This window comes from Cygnus atratus, unplaced genomic scaffold (genome assembly GCF_013377495.2).
Source record: "Cygnus atratus isolate AKBS03 ecotype Queensland, Australia unplaced genomic scaffold, CAtr_DNAZoo_HiC_assembly HiC_scaffold_119, whole genome shotgun sequence".
NCBI lineage: Eukaryota > Metazoa > Chordata > Aves > Anseriformes > Anatidae > Cygnus > Cygnus atratus.
The window spans coordinates 26,712-43,111 of NW_026109712.1; the positions used below are offsets into that span (position 1 = coordinate 26,712).

A 16,400-nucleotide genomic window follows, 5' to 3' on the forward strand; every position below is an offset into this window, starting at 1 on the left:
ATGGCCACTTCTGGAAAAGTAAGGACACTCGCTGCCTTTCTCCCTTTCCCCCTTCCCGTGGAGATGCTCCGGGAATGGCTCAGCCTGCACACGTGTGCTGCGCACCACCATTGCCCTGACTCCCCCAACCCCCCAAACCTCTCGGCACCGCGCAAGCCTCGGCTTTCATTCAGCTGCAGCTTGCCAGGACCTGAGCGAGGTTCTGGGCTCTGCTTCTCTTCTGCCCCTCAGCTCAGGGCTGAAAACACTGAACCAGGAAAGCACCCTCCTGCTCAACCCCACCCGGCACTCCCGCTTTAAGGGCATACAAAGCTCTTTGGTGGGGGAATAGCCAGCCACACTCGGCCCCTGCCTCCTGTAGCACTGAGCGGCTTCCTAGACTTGACGGCCTGTGCCTGACGTGGCTCCAAATCCTGCAGCAGCATCTCTCGCAAGAGCCACGGCCCTCTCCTCATCTGCTTGCGACAGACTGGCGCAGGGGGGAGACTGTAGGATCCCCAAAAAATAACAGGCTGCTGCACTGGCCATGGAAGGAGACAGGCCAGGGCAGAACTGGCGTCTGGTACTTCCCCGGGGCTGTGCCTACCAACAGCCAGCCAGCTCCTGGGAACAAGACAACGTTCCCTGTCGTCGGCCCTGGGGTAGTGCAGCCTTTCGGCCACTCACCTCCAGCACTCAGCCCTGCTCCCAGCACAACTAACCCCTTCCCAGCTGCAGGCAGCCCTGCTCCCAGCACAGCTCCTGCCCAGCTGCAGGCAGCCCTTCCCGGATGCGCACTTCTGCAAAAACGCTGGCCGAGCCCCAGAGTGAAGGGTCGCTTTATCTCTGTAGCTCTGATTTCACACCAGGCCCACGCCTATTGAGTGTCGCTTGGCTTTGCATGCAGTGGGGCACCGCCGTGTTCCTGCTCTCCCACCGCCCCCAGCAAGTCCCCAGGGAGCGCCCAGGGCAGTTGTCGAGCTCTGGCGGCACGTGTGTCAGCGTGCTGCCTGGCACCGCTTTACGCGCTCGTCCGACAACCTTCCCCGCCCCAAGCCGAAGGCAAAGCTTCCCAGCAGCCTAACTCCCCTCTCCTTCCAGGTTATCCGATGCAGAGCTGCTGTTGCCTGGGCAGTGGGCAAACCACTCTCTCTCGAGGAGGTGGAGGTTGCACCTCCAAAGGCGCGTGAAGTCCGTGTCAAGGTAAAAGCAAGGACTGCCAAGCACGAATGCTAGCTGCAGTTTCTTTTAGGGAAAAGACTGATAATCTGATTAAATGCAAACCATTTTGGAACGTGACAACTCGTAGGTAAAGGCACAGACCTATGCACAGCAGTGCTCTGGGAAGGTGGACTGCTCACACCTGGCAGTAGCTGTCCGATGCCCCACCTGTCACAAACATCTCCCCAGCTTTTGGCACTGATGCTATTCAGGTCAACAGAAAAGGACAGTCTTCACTGGATTATCAAATTCAGTATCAAAACAGTGCAAAGGGCAGCAATTTGTTCTCTCCTGCTAAGTTACACCATGCCATTTCAGACGCAGCCACTCAGGACCACCCATTCCCAGAAACCGGAGAGCCAGACAAATGCCACCAACTAATCCCCAGCCCCTGCAGCACAGTGCAGAGGAAAGCCAAGCAAAGCCTTCAGCATGAGCAGAAGGGCTTGTTCCTGGCGTGGGCACAGGCGTATCAGCATGAGGCAGCAGCACCAACCATGGTGACACCCATAGAAATTACATCTACCTGCTGCCTTCAAAAAAGACCAGGCTCCCTCTATAGCTCACCTGCTCTTTCCCCTCCAAACAGATAGTGGCCACAGGGATTTGTCGCACAGATGACCACGTTCTGGGAGGTGACTTTACTGATACAGATTTCCCAATCATCCCTGGCCATGAAGGAGCTGGGATTGTGGAGAGCATTGGAGAAGGAGTGACCTCTGTGAAACCAGGTAACCAGCCCACACCCAGGACTCAGCTCTCGAAGCCCATGGGGCTGCCCAGAGCTCTGAAATAGCCCCCAGAAGCCTGCAGCCATGACTGGCTGCACACCAGTAGCACTGAACCACCACACACACTTCCCTCATCTGTCCCCCAAAGTGCCCGAGTCGGGCTCTCAACATTTCCTGCGGGCAGAGAAAGCAGAGGGTTCATGCCAGGCTGCTGCCATCAGGCGCCGTGACAGGCAGCACCCTCCAGGCTGCCGAGCGAGAGGCACCTAACGCTGGCTCTGCTTTGTTCCAGGAGACAAAGTCATCCTCTTTGGCCTTCCTCAGTGCGGGGAATGCTGCTTCTGCAAGAATCCTGACTCCAACTACTGCCTGAAGTCACAGTGAGTTTGCTTCCCCTTCCCCGTTACCCACACAGGCTCGGCTGTCAGCAGTTCTGCCACACACGTGAGTGCTTTGTGTGATGGGTGACACGTGCACGTGCTCCCAACAGCCTCTCCGTGTCACAGTGCCTGCTGCCCGACAAGACCAGCAGGTTCACGTGCCGAGGGAAACAGATCCACCACTTCCTCTGGATCAGCACCTTTGCAGAGTACACTGTTGTGCCGGACTTCAGCCTTGCCAAGGTAGATGCTGCTGCCCCTCTGGACAAAGTCTGCTTGCTGAGCTGCGGTTTCTCCACAGGCTACGGGGCTGCCATCAACACCGCCAAGGTTGGTATTCAGCCATGTCAAGAATAAGCACCCCGCAGCCGCCTCCGCACCCGCAGAAATGCTCTGCCACAGAAACCTCCTCCTCCCACGGGAGGCTGACCCGACCCCATGTCGTGCAGGTAAAGCCGGGCTCCACCTGCGCCGTCTTCGGCCTCGGAGGAGTTGGCCTCTCCGTTGTCATGGGCTGCAAGGCGGCCGGGGCTTCTCGCATCATCGCCGTTGATATCAACAAGGAGAAATTTGCCAGGGCCAAGGAGCTGGGAGCCACCGAGTGCATCAGCCCTCGGGACTTCAAGAAGCCTGTTCAGGAGGTGCTCACCGAGATGACCGGGTACGGCGTGGACTACTCCTTTGAGGTCATCGGGACAGCTGATACCGCAGTATGTGGTCTTTTATCACACGTGCTCCTTCCCAGATCATTCACAGCATCCTATCAGGGCAAATTTCACCACAGCTCAAGCTTTCTTGCCTGATGCCAGCGCTTCTGGGCTTGTCTTTGCCCAGAAGGGCAATCTTCTGGCTTGGGGAGAAAATAACGTAGGAGTCTCAAAACAGGATGGTGCTTTCATAGTCTGTTACAGAAAAGAGAGTCGGTTTTTAGATAGCAGTGAGTGGCAGACAACTGAAATTTCTCTCAGGTGTGTCTAATTCACTCGCCTGTCCCATCAGGCTGCTGCCCTGGCCTCTTGCAATATGAACACTGGTGTCTGCGTGGTGGTTGGAGTATTACCTTCTGGTTCAGTGGTTCCCATCGATCCTTTGCTTCTGCTAAGTGGCCGTACCTGTAAAGGGACTCTGCTTGGAGGTATGAAAGTAAGGGAAAGATTTTAGACATTTCAGTCTTGTCCTTCCACAGTAATTCCCAAACCGTCTGTAGAACAGTTACCCTCTAAGGGCAAATATCTATCTATCTATCTATCTATCTATCTATCTATCTATACACAAATAATAATAAATAAAATAAATAATAATAAATAAAAACAAATTATATATATATATATATACAAATAATCATATATAAAAACATACATATATACAAAGAACCCCTCCCTTGACAACTCCTTTTCCCAAGTCACAATGTACTCAGCGGTAGGGCAGAAGAAACTTTCCCTCATAGTTGTTATCCAGGAGCCCCTTGGTCACTGCGAATGTTTTGAGCTTGGAAAGACTCACCAACTCTCTTTGAGTTGTTGTTGCTAAAAGGTCAGCAAAGCCTGGTGCAGATGCTGAACTCCTTGTCTGCTCCTGCATTCATCTCAGAGCACTCTTGACAGACTTTGGCACCAGACAACGCCACCATCGTTCCCTCTCAACAGCATTTCTCCAGTCACTCACTGCGGGTGCTTTCTCCCCCTTCTCTAGGCTGGAAGATGAGAGATGCCATCCCCAAACTAGTCTCCAGCTATCTGGAGAAGAAATTTAACTCTGACTTGCTGATCACGCACACGCTGCCGATCGCTAAAATCAACGAGGGCTTTGAATTGTTACGCGCGGGCAAAAGGTGAGGATCTGACTCGCAGGAACGAGGCCTCTGTCTGGCAGGGCAGCGCTCCAGGCACTCCGGGAGGCAGCGCCCGGCTCGCTGCCCTCACCCAGCGCCCAAGCATTGCCAGCAGGCAGGGCCCTGATCCGGGCGGTGGGAGGCCCTGCTGTAAGACGGAGGGAAGAGGCTGCCCTGGGCACAGGGACTGCTCCTCCCCGGGGTTCAGCTCAGCAGAGACCCTGCAGCCCCGGCACAGCCCCTCAGACCCCACACCTCGCTGCGGCGTTCGAAAGCACGGGGCAGGCAAAGCAGAGTGAGGAGGAAGGGGCGTCCGTGGGGACCTCGCAGCAACCGCAGAAGGGGGGAAGACTGTGCCTTCAGACTGACGCACAGGAGCTGCGGGGCGGGACGGGGTGCCTTAGGCTTTCCCTTCAGCACCCTCGCTGAGTTCAGAAGAGGCTGGGTGAGAGCTGAGGTGGCCGGTCCCAGCTGCACCTGCCTGCCCCTCTGCCTGCTCCTGAGCACTGCGGCAGCACCTCCCTTAACTGCTCCCTTCTTCCCCCTTCCAGCATCCGCACCATCCTGCTCTTCTGAGGGACGCGGCCGAGGGAGGACGAGCGCGGTCAGCAGCCCAGCAGGCCCTCGTGGCGCAGGCCCTGCTCTCCCACCGCCTCCCTGCGTGGGGCACAAGGAGATGAGCACGAGGACCTCGACGGCTCTGGTGCTGCTGCCTGTGCTCTCACGCCCTGCGAGAGCTGCAACGCCACCTCTCCTGAGGAAACACGTGCACAAGTAAAAGCTTTCTTCAGACGCTCCCACGCAGTGCTGTGAACAGCAGGGGCCCCAGGGGGCAGGAGGAGCTCTGCCTTGCACCCCAGGCCCCGCCATCTCAGCCCTCTTCTCTGCACTGGGCAACTTCCTTTGCCCCCTCCCCTGCTGATGCCTCCGAGCTGTAAACATCTTGCATGCAGACACAGCGAGCACCTTGCACGCTGATGCATGAAATGCCTTGCACGCTCACGCACCACATGCCTTGCACGCTGACATAGCAAATGCCTTGCAGACTGACACGCCAAAATGCCTTGCATGCTGATGCACCACATGCCTTGCACGCTGACGCACAAACCAGCTTACTTAACATCTTGCAAGTTTGTTAAAAACTGCTGTGGGGGAGATAAAATGAGTAAATAAAGAGTATCAAAGTAATTAAATCACTTAAAAACAGAGCTCGGATTATTCTTGAGAGACCACGTAGATTAGCTCTTTTTCCCAGTGCAGCATCAATTTTCTGGATCATTGCTGAGAGAGAACTTGTGCTTAAAGGCCTCCAAGTGATGATCTATTCCATTATCATTTCAAAGTGCAACATACTGTTAAAGTATAACGTCCTTGGAGAGAGCACGGCTCTTGCTCAACCTCATAGCCACTTTTTGTGGCCCCAAAGACCATTATTACGTCCCTCTCCCTTATCCCCATGAAGCACTTCCTTGCGTCCTGACAACTGCATCCCTGTTTCCACAGCCAAACCACATAGCAGGGGGTTGCCAACTCTTGCTCACTTTGTCATCCACTACTTCTCGCGGGCAGTTTTCTGCATCCTGCACTGATCATTACACTTGCACACCTAGAATTTCGCAATTACTGCTATTGAATTGCATCCCAATTCTTTAAAAGCATCTCCTTCCGTGTGCTCGGAAGTCTCTTGTTATCTGCATATTTAATGAGCGTACTCCAGTCCGACATGGAAGTCACTCAGTAAGAGATATTAACTAGGCTCAGACGACAACAGAACCTTGACAGACACCATTCAACATATCCTGTGAATCAGACTAGCAGATACCAAATAACTAATCTCTCAGTAAGGCTTACCACCAATAATTTCCCCAAGTGGCCAGAATCGTAGCATGGGGAGCACATACAGAATCCTGACACAAATGCTCTTCAAGATGTACTTCAGGATGCAGATTCTGGCACAGGGGGACACTTGGGTTACCTGGCATCACATGAGGCCATCAATCAGGCTGATGGTAATCTCCCTTCACATTTTTTAAAGCCCTACCACAAAGCAACCTCATGTTTGGTTGATCTTTTGCCAGTGTGCAAGTTTTAGCTTGGGGTTTAAGTTATACACATCTCTCATCAGACCACATTTCTACCAATCAATAAAAATTATAACGATTCTAATATTTCCTTATTAATACTTCCATAACTGGACCTGTATTGGATGGGAAACTTTTAACATTAGAAAGATCAAAATGGTCAGAGATGACTGCACATGCTCTTACACATCTGCAAGTAGAAGCATCATGTTTTTACTTCAGTATATATGCAAACAACAAAAAGCTCTGCCCAGTTCTCTTATTCTGAAATGAATAAGACAAATAGTAAATCCACAAGATCTCCTTAAGACAGCAAAGTTCTCTCCTGCCTTGTGAATCACCCATTCCTAACTCCCTCAGTGTCCTGATATGTACCACGCATTTCTTACCACTTCAAAATTTGGCACGTGAAAATAAACTCAACTATGAGCTGTGACAAACAAAAATGGCTTCTGACCATTACTTCTGTTCCCGGTCCGCTGCTTATGGGCTGTACTGCTCTGAACTTCAACTAGGAAAGTCTGGGTCTAGCCTGAGAAACACGTACTCCTAAATAATTACACCACTAACCTGCAAAGCAGCAATCTTTTGCTGTGGGAATTATCTCACTATGTGGACAGAATTTTTATTCTTTGATAGCCTCACAAGACTATACATTATACCTGGTTCAAAATCAGCTGAAGACAAAGAGCTGTAATTCCATTCAGCATTTTGTAAGCGTTCAATTAACTGCTGACCTTACTGAATGACTGTGCTATGCTTGCAAGTTATACCACACTGTTGTCAAATTTCAGCACCGTTTGTGTGCCTTTTTAGATCAACACAGCTTGTAAGATGTTTCCAAACTAATAGTCTTTAGTCTGAGTGAGTTTTCTGTGACATCCTTCAAGTTAACAAACTCATCTTCAAAAAAGAATGGAGTATTGGTTTGTAGTCACCAGAGCGATACATCCAAACCAAGAAACAAGCAGTTCAAAATAAATATTGCACGGGCATTTGTGTAAGAACAGCAAAATTGTGTTAGCACAACTTCAACGTTCAGTTGCACAGAGCCTGCCTGCAAGACAATTTATGCACATTTTCTCTTGTAACTACCATAGGTCTCAAACACTCAGTCTTGACTCCAAAATAAATAATAAATAATAAAAAAAAATAGACATATTAGTCACCTCTGACAAAGAAACTTGACAAACGTGCACCAACCCCACTAGAGACTGTACGCAACAACTTTAGGGAGAGGAATCATAGAATCTTGGAATCAGAGAGTGGTCTGTGTTGGAAGGAACCTTAAAGACCATCCCATTCCAACCCCCTGCAATGAGCAGGGACACCTTCCACTAGAAAACCTTATTCAACGCTGCATCCAACCTGACCTTAAGCACTTCCGGGGATGGGGCTTCTCTGGGCAACCTGTTCCACTGCCTCACCACCAATGGAAGTGTTTAAGGCCAGGTGTGAGGGAGCTTGAAACTCAGTCTTGACTCCAAAATGTGCTTGCGCCAGAGCTTCCATGTGGCTACAGATGTCCTTCAGCATACGTGCCCTGCAGAGCAGGCAGGGAACACACCGACTGAATGGCAGTGGGACTGTTCCCAGAGTCCACAGTGGAAATTGTACTGGAAGTCACTGTGGCTTGCTTTGGAGAAAAATGCAAACAGTAGCAGCAAAAATCGCACAATCCCCCTTGCATTTCTCAGTGATCCAATTCTTCTCCAATCCAGGGCACCACTTTCATACTCCTCACATACCAGTGTGGTTGGCTCCATATGTTCCACATGGTTGTGCCATGGCACGTTCAGGTGTATTGGGTGGATCACTGCCAGAGGTGATGGTGCCCCCTTTAAAAAGCCCCTGTTACTGCCACCCTTGACTATGGCTTGCCTCAGAGCCTTCCCTGCCACTCCTCTGCCACTATCCCTGGATATGGCATCCGCCCATTCTGCAGCCATGCCTGGTGAGCCTTCTCATGGACTTTCAAGCTCCCTCACACCTGGCCTTAAACACTTCCATTGGTGGTGAGGCAGTGGAACAGGTTGCCCAGAGAAGCCCCATCCCCGGAAGTGCTTAAGGTCAGGTTGGATGCAGCGTTGAATAAGGTTTTCTAGTGGAAGGTGTCCCTGCTCATTGCAGGGGGTTGGAATGGGATGGTCTTTAAGGTTCCTTCCAACACAGACCACTCTCTGATTCCAAGATTCTATGATTCCTCTCCCTAAAGTTGTTGCGTACAGTCTCTAGTGGGGTTGGTGCACGTTTGTCAAGTTTCTTTGTCAGAGGTGACTAATATGTCTATTTTTTTTTATTATTTATTATTTATTTTGGAGTCAAGACTGAGTGTTTGAGACCTATGGTAGTTACAAGAGAAAATGTGCATAAATTGTCTTGCAGGCAGGCTCTGTGCAACTGAACGTTGAAGTTGTGCTAACACAATTTTGCTGTTCTTACACAAATGCCCGTGCAATATTTATTTTGAACTGCTTGTTTCTTGGTTTGGATGTATCGCTCTGGTGACTACAAACCAATACTCCATTCTTTTTTGAAGATGAGTTTGTTAACTTGAAGGATGTCACAGAAAACTCACTCAGACTAAAGACTATTAGTTTGGAAACATCTTACAAGCTGTGTTGATCTAAAAAGGCACACAAACGGTGCTGAAATTTGACAACAGTGTGGTATAACTTGCAAGCATAGCACAGTCATTCAGTAAGGTCAGCAGTTAATTGAACGCTTACAAAATGCTGAATGGAATTACAGCTCTTTGTCTTCAGCTGATTTTGAACCAGGTATAATGTATAGTCTTGTGAGGCTATCAAAGAATAAAAATTCTGTCCACATAGTGAGATAATTCCCACAGCAAAAGATTGCTGCTTTGCAGGTTAGTGGTGTAATTATTTAGGAGTACGTGTTTCTCAGGCTAGACCCAGACTTTCCTAGTTGAAGTTCAGAGCAGTACAGCCCATAAGCAGCGGACCGGGAACAGAAGTAATGGTCAGAAGCCATTTTTGTTTGTCACAGCTCATAGTTGAGTTTATTTTCACGTGCCAAATTTTGAAGTGGTAAGAAATGCGTGGTACATATCAGGACACTGAGGGAGTTAGGAATGGGTGATTCACAAGGCAGGAGAGAACTTTGCTGTCTTAAGGAGATCTTGTGGATTTACTATTTGTCTTATTCATTTCAGAATAAGAGAACTGGGCAGAGCTTTTTGTTGTTTGCATATATACTGAAGTAAAAACATGATGCTTCTACTTGCAGATGTGTAAGAGCATGTGCAGTCATCTCTGACCATTTTGATCTTTCTAATGTTAAAAGTTTCCCATCCAATACAGGTCCAGTTATGGAAGTATTAATAAGGAAATATTAGAATCGTTATAATTTTTATTGATTGGTAGAAATGTGGTCTGATGAGAGATGTGTATAACTTAAACCCCAAGCTAAAACTTGCACACTGGCAAAAGATCAACCAAACATGAGGTTGCTTTGTGGTAGGGCTTTAAAAAATGTGAAGGGAGATTACCATCAGCCCGACTGATGGCCTCATGTGATGCCAGGTAACCCAAGTGTCCCCCTGTGCCAGAATCTGCATCCTGAAGTACATCTTGAAGAGCATTTGTGTCAGGATTCTGTATGTGCTCCCCATGCTACGATTCTGGCCACTTGGGGAAATTATTGGTGGTAAGCCTTACTGAGAGATTAGTTATTTGGTATCTGCTAGTCTGATTCACAGGATATGTTGAATGGTGTCTGTCAAGGTTCTGTTGTCGTCTGAGCCTAGTTAATATCTCTTACTGAGTGACTTCCATGTCGGACTGGAGTACGCTCATTAAATATGCAGATAACAAGAGACTTCCGAGCACACGGAAGGAGATGCTTTTAAAGAATTGGGATGCAATTCAATAGCAGTAATTGCGAAATTCTAGGTGTGCAAGTGTAATGATCAGTGCAGGATGCAGAAAACTGCCCGCAAGAAGTAGTGGATGACAAAGTGAGCAAGAGTTGGCAACCCCCTGCTATGTGGTTTGGCTGTGGAAACAGGGATGCAGTTGTCAGGACGCAAGGAAGTGCTTCATGGGGATAAGGGAGAGGGACGTAATAATGGTCTTTGGGGCCACAAAAAGTGGCTATGAGGTTGAGCAAGAGCCGTGCTCTCTCCAAGGACGTTATACTTTAACAGTATGTTGCGCTTTGAAATGATAATGGAATAGATCATCACTTGGAGGCCTTTAAGCACAAGTTCTCTCTCAGCAATGATCCAGAAAATTGATGCTGCACTGGGAAAAAGAGCTAATCTACGTGGTCTCTCAAGAATAATCCGAGCTCTGTTTTTAAGTGATTTAATTACTTTGATACTCTTTATTTACTCATTTTATCTCCCCCACAGCAGTTTTTAACAAACTTGCAAGATGTTAAGTAAGCTGGTTTGTGCGTCAGCGTGCAAGGCATGTGGTGCATCAGCATGCAAGGCATTTTGGCGTGTCAGTCTGCAAGGCATTTGCTATGTCAGCGTGCAAGGCATGTGGTGCGTGAGCGTGCAAGGCATTTCATGCATCAGCGTGCAAGGTGCTCGCTGTGTCTGCATGCAAGATGTTTACAGCTCGGAGGCATCAGCAGGGGAGGGGGCAAAGGAAGTTGCCCAGTGCAGAGAAGAGGGCTGAGATGGCGGGGCCTGGGGTGCAAGGCAGAGCTCCTCCTGCCCCCTGGGGCCCCTGCTGTTCACAGCACTGCATGGGAGCGTCTGAAGAAAGCTTTTACTTGTGCACGTGTTTCCTCAGGAGAGGTGGCGTTGCAGCTCTCGCAGGGCGTGAGAGCACAGGCAGCAGCACCAGAGCCGTCGAGGTCCTCGTGCTCATCTCCTTGTGCCCCACGCAGGGAGGCGGTGGGAGAGCAGGGCCTGCGCCACGAGGGCCTGCTGGGCTGCTGACCGCGCTCGTCCTCCCTCGGCCGCGTCCCTCAGAAGAGCAGGATGGTGCGGATGCTGGAAGGGGGAAGAAGGGAGCAGTTAAGGGAGGTGCTGCCGCAGTGCTCAGGAGCAGGCAGAGGGGCAGGCAGGTGCAGCTGGGACCGGCCACCTCAGCTCTCACCCAGCCTCTTCTGAACTCAGCGAGGGTGCTGAAGGGAAAGCCTAAGGCACCCCGTCCCGCCCCGCAGCTCCTGTGCGTCAGTCTGAAGGCACAGTCTCCCCCCCTTCTGCGGTTGCTGCGAGGTCCCCACGGACGCCCCTTCCTCCTCACTCTGCTTTGCCTGCCCCGTGCTTTCGAACGCCGCAGCGAGGTGTGGGGTCTGAGGGGCTGTGCCGGGGCTGCAGGGTCTCTGCTGAGCTGAACCCCGGGGAGGAGCAGTCCCTGTGCCCAGGGCAGCCTCTTCCCTCCGTCTTACAGCAGGGCCTCCCACCGCCCGGATCAGGGCCCTGCCTGCTGGCAATGCTTGGGTGCTGGGTGAGGGCAGCGAGCCGGGCGCTGCCTCCCGGAGTGCCTGGAGCGCTGCCCTGCCAGACAGAGGCCTCGTTCCTGCGAGTCAGATCCTCACCTTTTGCCCGCGCGTAACAATTCAAAGCCCTCGTTGATTTTAGCGATCGGCAGCGTGTGCGTGATCAGCAAGTCAGAGTTAAATTTCTTCTCCAGATAGCTGGAGACTAGTTTGGGGATGGCATCTCTCATCTTCCAGCCTAGAGAAGGGGGAGAAAGCACCCGCAGTGAGTGACTGGAGAAATGCTGTTGAGAGGGAACGATGGTGGCGTTGTCTGGTGCCAAAGTCTGTCAAGAGTGCTCTGAGATGAATGCAGGAGCAGACAAGGAGTTCAGCATCTGCACCAGGCTTTGCTGACCTTTTAGCAACAACAACTCAAAGAGAGTTGGTGAGTCTTTCCAAGCTCAAAACATTCGCAGTGACCAAGGGGCTCCTGGATAACAACTATGAGGGAAAGTTTCTTCTGCCCTACCGCTGAGTACATTGTGACTTGGGAAAAGGAGTTGTCAAGGGAGGGGTTCTTTGTATATATGTATGTTTTTATATATGATTATTTGTATATATATATATATAATTTGTTTTTATTTATTATTATTTATTTTATTTATTATTATTTGTGTATATATATATAGATAGATAGATAGATAGATAGATATTTGCCCTTAGAGGGTAACTGTTCTACAGACGGTTTGGGAATTACTGTGGAAGGACAAGACTGAAATGTCTAAAATCTTTCCCTTACTTTCATACCTCCAAGCAGAGTCCCTTTACAGGTACGGCCACTTAGCAGAAGCAAAGGATCGATGGGAACCACTGAACCAGAAGGTAATTCTCCAACCACCACGCAGACACCAGTGTTCATATTGCAAGAGGCCAGGGCAGCAGCCTGATGGGACAGGCGAGTGAATTAGACACACCTGAGAGAAATTTCAGTTGTCTGCCACTCACTGCTATCTAAAAACCGACTCTCTTTTCTGTAACAGACTATGAAAGCACCATCCTGTTTTGAGACTCCTACGTTATTTTCTCCCCAAGCCAGAAGATTGCCCTTCTGGGCAAAGACAAGCCCAGAAGCGCTGGCATCAGGCAAGAAAGCTTGAGCTGTGGTGAAATTTGCCCTGATAGGATGCTGTGAATGATCTGGGAAGGAGCACGTGTGATAAAAGACCACATACTGCGGTATCAGCTGTCCCGATGACCTCAAAGGAGTAGTCCACGCCGTACCCGGTCATCTCGGTGAGCACCTCCTGAACAGGCTTCTTGAAGTCCCGAGGGCTGATGCACTCGGTGGCTCCCAGCTCCTTGGCCCTGGCAAATTTCTCCTTGTTGATATCAACGGCGATGATGCGAGAAGCCCCGGCCGCCTTGCAGCCCATGACAACGGAGAGGCCAACTCCTCCGAGGCCGAAGACGGCGCAGGTGGAGCCCGGCTTTACCTGCACGACATGGGGTCGGGTCAGCCTCCCGTGGGAGGAGGAGGTTTCTGTGGCAGAGCATTTCTGCGGGTGCGGAGGCGGCTGCGGGGTGCTTATTCTTGACACGGCTGAATACCAACCTTGGCGGTGTTGATGGCAGCCCCGTAGCCTGTGGAGAAACCGCAGCCCAGCAAGCAGACTTTGTCCAGAGGGGCAGCAGCATCTACCTTGGCAAGGCTGAAGTCCGGCACAACAGTGTACTCTGCAAAGGTGCTGATCCAGAGGAAGTGGTGGATCTGTTTCCCTCGGCACGTGAACCTGCTGGTCTTGTCGGGCAGCAGGCACTGTGACACGGAGAGGCTGTTGGGAGCACGTGCACGTGTCACCCATCACACAAAGCACTCACGTGTGTGGCAGAACTGCTGACAGCCGAGCCTGTGTGGGTAACGGGGAAGGGGAAGCAAACTCACTGTGACTTCAGGCAGTAGTTGGAGTCAGGATTCTTGCAGAAGCAGCATTCCCCGCACTGAGGAAGGCCAAAGAGGATGACTTTGTCTCCTGGAACAAAGCAGAGCCAGCGTTAGGTGCCTCTCGCTCGGCAGCCTGGAGGGTGCTGCCTGTCACGGCGCCTGATGGCAGCAGCCTGGCATGAACCCTCTGCTTTCTCTGCCCGCAGGAAATGTTGAGAGCCCGACTCGGGCACTTTGGGGGACAGATGAGGGAAGTGTGTGTGGTGGTTCAGTGCTACTGGTGTGCAGCCAGTCATGGCTGCAGGCTTCTGGGGGCTATTTCAGAGCTCTGGGCAGCCCCATGGGCTTCGAGAGCTGAGTCCTGGGTGTGGGCTGGTTACCTGGTTTCACAGAGGTCACTCCTTCTCCAATGCTCTCCACAATCCCAGCTCCTTCATGGCCAGGGATGATTGGGAAATCTGTATCAGTAAAGTCACCTCCCAGAACGTGGTCATCTGTGCGACAAATCCCTGTGGCCACTATCTGTTTGGAGGGGAAAGAGCAGGTGAGCTATAGAGGGAGCCTGGTCTTTTTTGAAGGCAGCAGGTAGATGTAATTTCTATGGGTGTCACCATGGTTGGTGCTGCTGCCTCATGCTGATACGCCTGTGCCCACGCCAGGAACAAGCCCTTCTGCTCATGCTGAAGGCTTTGCTTGGCTTTCCTCTGCACTGTGCTGCAGGGGCTGGGGATTAGTTGGTGGCATTTGTCTGGCTCTCCGGTTTCTGGGAATGGGTGGTCCTGAGTGGCTGCGTCTGAAATGGCATGGTGTAACTTAGCAGGAGAGAACAAATTGCTGCCCTTTGCACTGTTTTGATACTGAATTTGATAATCCAGTGAAGACTGTCCTTTTCTGTTGACCTGAATAGCATCAGTGCCAAAAGCTGGGGAGATGTTTGTGACAGGTGGGGCATCGGACAGCTACTGCCAGGTGTGAGCAGTCCACCTTCCCAGAGCACTGCTGTGCATAGGTCTGTGCCTTTACCTACGAGTTGTCACGTTCCAAAATGGTTTGCATTTAATCAGATTATCAGTCTTTTCCCTAAAAGAAACTGCAGCTAGCATTCGTGCTTGGCAGTCCTTGCTTTTACCTTGACACGGACTTCACGCGCCTTTGGAGGTGCAACCTCCACCTCCTCGAGAGAGAGTGGTTTGCCCACTGCCCAGGCAACAGCAGCTCTGCATCGGATAACCTGGAAGGAGAGGGGAGTTAGGCTGCTGGGAAGCTTTGCCTTCGGCTTGGGGCGGGGAAGGTTGTCGGACGAGCGCGTAAAGCGGTGCCAGGCAGCACGCTGACACACGTGCCGCCAGAGCTCGACAACTGCCCTGGGCGCTCCCTGGGGACTTGCTGGGGGCGGTGGGAGAGCAGGAACACGGCGGTGCCCCACTGCATGCAAAGCCAAGCGACACTCAATAGGCGTGGGCCTGGTGTGAAATCAGAGCTACAGAGATAAAGCGACCCTTCACTCTGGGGCTCGGCCAGCGTTTTTGCAGAAGTGCGCATCCGGGAAGGGCTGCCTGCAGCTGGGCAGGAGCTGTGCTGGGAGCAGGGCTGCCTGCAGCTGGGAAGGGGTTAGTTGTGCTGGGAGCAGGGCTGAGTGCTGGAGGTGAGTGGCCGAAAGGCTGCACTACCCCAGGGCCGACGACAGGGAACGTTGTCTTGTTCCCAGGAGCTGGCTGGCTGTTGGTAGGCACAGCCCCGGGGAAGTACCAGACGCCAGTTCTGCCCTGGCCTGTCTCCTTCCATGGCCAGTGCAGCAGCCTGTTATTTTTTGGGGATCCTACAGTCTCCCCCCTGCGCCAGTCTGTCGCAAGCAGATGAGGAGAGGGCCGTGGCTCTTGCGAGAGATGCTGCTGCAGGATTTGGAGCCACGTCAGGCACAGGCCGTCAAGTCTAGGAAGCCGCTCAGTGCTACAGGAGGCAGGGGCCGAGTGTGGCTGGCTATTCCCCCACCAAAGAGCTTTGTATGCCCTTAAAGCGGGAGTGCCGGGTGGGGTTGAGCAGGAGGGTGCTTTCCTGGTTCAGTGTTTTCAGCCCTGAGCTGAGGGGCAGAAGAGAAGCAGAGCCCAGAACCTCGCTCAGGTCCTGGCAAGCTGCAGCTGAATGAAAGCCGAGGCTTGCGCGGTGCCGAGAGGTTTGGGGGGTTGGGGGAGTCAGGGCAATGGTGGTGCGCAGCACACGTGTGCAGGCTGAGCCATTCCCGGAGCATCTCCACGGGAAGGGGGAAAGGGAGAAAGGCAGCGAGTGTCCTTACTTTTCCAGAAGTGGCCATGCGGTGCGAGAGGAGCTGGCAGCGGCGCAGGCTGGAGATGAGCTGCCGTCTGTCTGGCCGGACCTGCACCTCGCGTCGAGGCCCCGAGCGCTCCTGGCCCCGCGGCTGCGGCTGAAGGGTGAAGCAGGGAGCGCGGCAGGCGTCCTGGCGAGGGACCAGAGCTCGCCGGAGAGCGGGAGGTTCCCCTGCGAGCAGGGAGTCCCCTGTGCCCCCTTAAAGGCGCAGCCTCCAGGTGCTGGTGGCCGGGGTGGAGGGAGGAGACTCACAGCACCGCTCGGGCTTCCACTCCTTGCCAAGGGGCAACCTTTGGCCGGGCAGCAGCTCACCCCCAGCTATTTGTGAAAGGGTTAATAATTACAGAAGAAGACCCTGAAAACATGCTATGGTGAATAGACACGCCTGGCCTTTTGGAGTAAACCTTAGCTCTCTGTGGTATCGCAGCTGTTTTCCCCTGGGTACCGAGAAGAGCATGTGAGGAAGGGACGGTTTTCCAAGGACACATTTATGTAACTTTGCAA

The 16,400-nt window shown here is 51.9% G+C and overlaps 2 protein-coding genes across 5 annotated transcripts; one reads left to right on the forward strand and one right to left on the reverse strand.

Moving 5' to 3' along the window:
* On the forward strand, window positions 1-4,718 carry LOC118245725 (alcohol dehydrogenase 1-like). Of its 2 annotated transcripts, none has more exons than XM_035542165.2 (9): window positions 1-18; window positions 1,081-1,182; window positions 1,790-1,931; window positions 2,224-2,311; window positions 2,422-2,641; window positions 2,761-3,021; window positions 3,311-3,454; window positions 4,012-4,142; window positions 4,694-4,718. In XM_035542165.2, exons 1-9 carry the CDS (start codon window positions 1-3, stop codon window positions 4,716-4,718), a joined length of 1,131 nt encoding a protein of 376 aa, XP_035398058.1. The 2 variants fall into 2 exon arrangements, with proteins under 2 accessions (XP_035398058.1, XP_035398049.1); XM_035542156.2 differs by having other exon boundaries at window positions 3,311-3,446; window positions 4,004-4,142.
* Window positions 4,719-10,546: 5,828 nt separating this feature from the next.
* Window positions 10,547-16,176, reverse strand: LOC118261538 (alcohol dehydrogenase 1-like). Of its 3 annotated transcripts, none has more exons than XM_035572445.1 (9): window positions 15,865-16,176; window positions 14,701-14,802; window positions 13,952-14,093; window positions 13,572-13,659; window positions 13,242-13,461; window positions 12,862-13,122; window positions 12,437-12,572; window positions 11,747-11,885; window positions 10,547-11,195 (listed from the first exon to the last, which is right to left on the reverse strand). In XM_035572445.1, exons 1-9 carry the CDS (start codon window positions 15,880-15,882, stop codon window positions 11,171-11,173), a joined length of 1,131 nt encoding a protein of 376 aa, XP_035428338.1. In that variant the 5' UTR covers window positions 15,883-16,176; the 3' UTR covers window positions 10,547-11,170. The 3 variants fall into 3 exon arrangements, with proteins under 3 accessions (XP_035428338.1, XP_035428491.1, XP_035428413.1); XM_035572520.2 differs by having other exon boundaries at window positions 11,171-11,195; window positions 11,747-11,877; window positions 12,429-12,572; window positions 15,865-15,882; XM_035572598.1 differs by lacking the exons at window positions 14,701-14,802; window positions 15,865-16,176 and adding an exon at window positions 14,183-14,404 and having other exon boundaries at window positions 10,548-11,195.
* Between the last annotated feature and the right edge of the window lie 224 nt (window positions 16,177-16,400).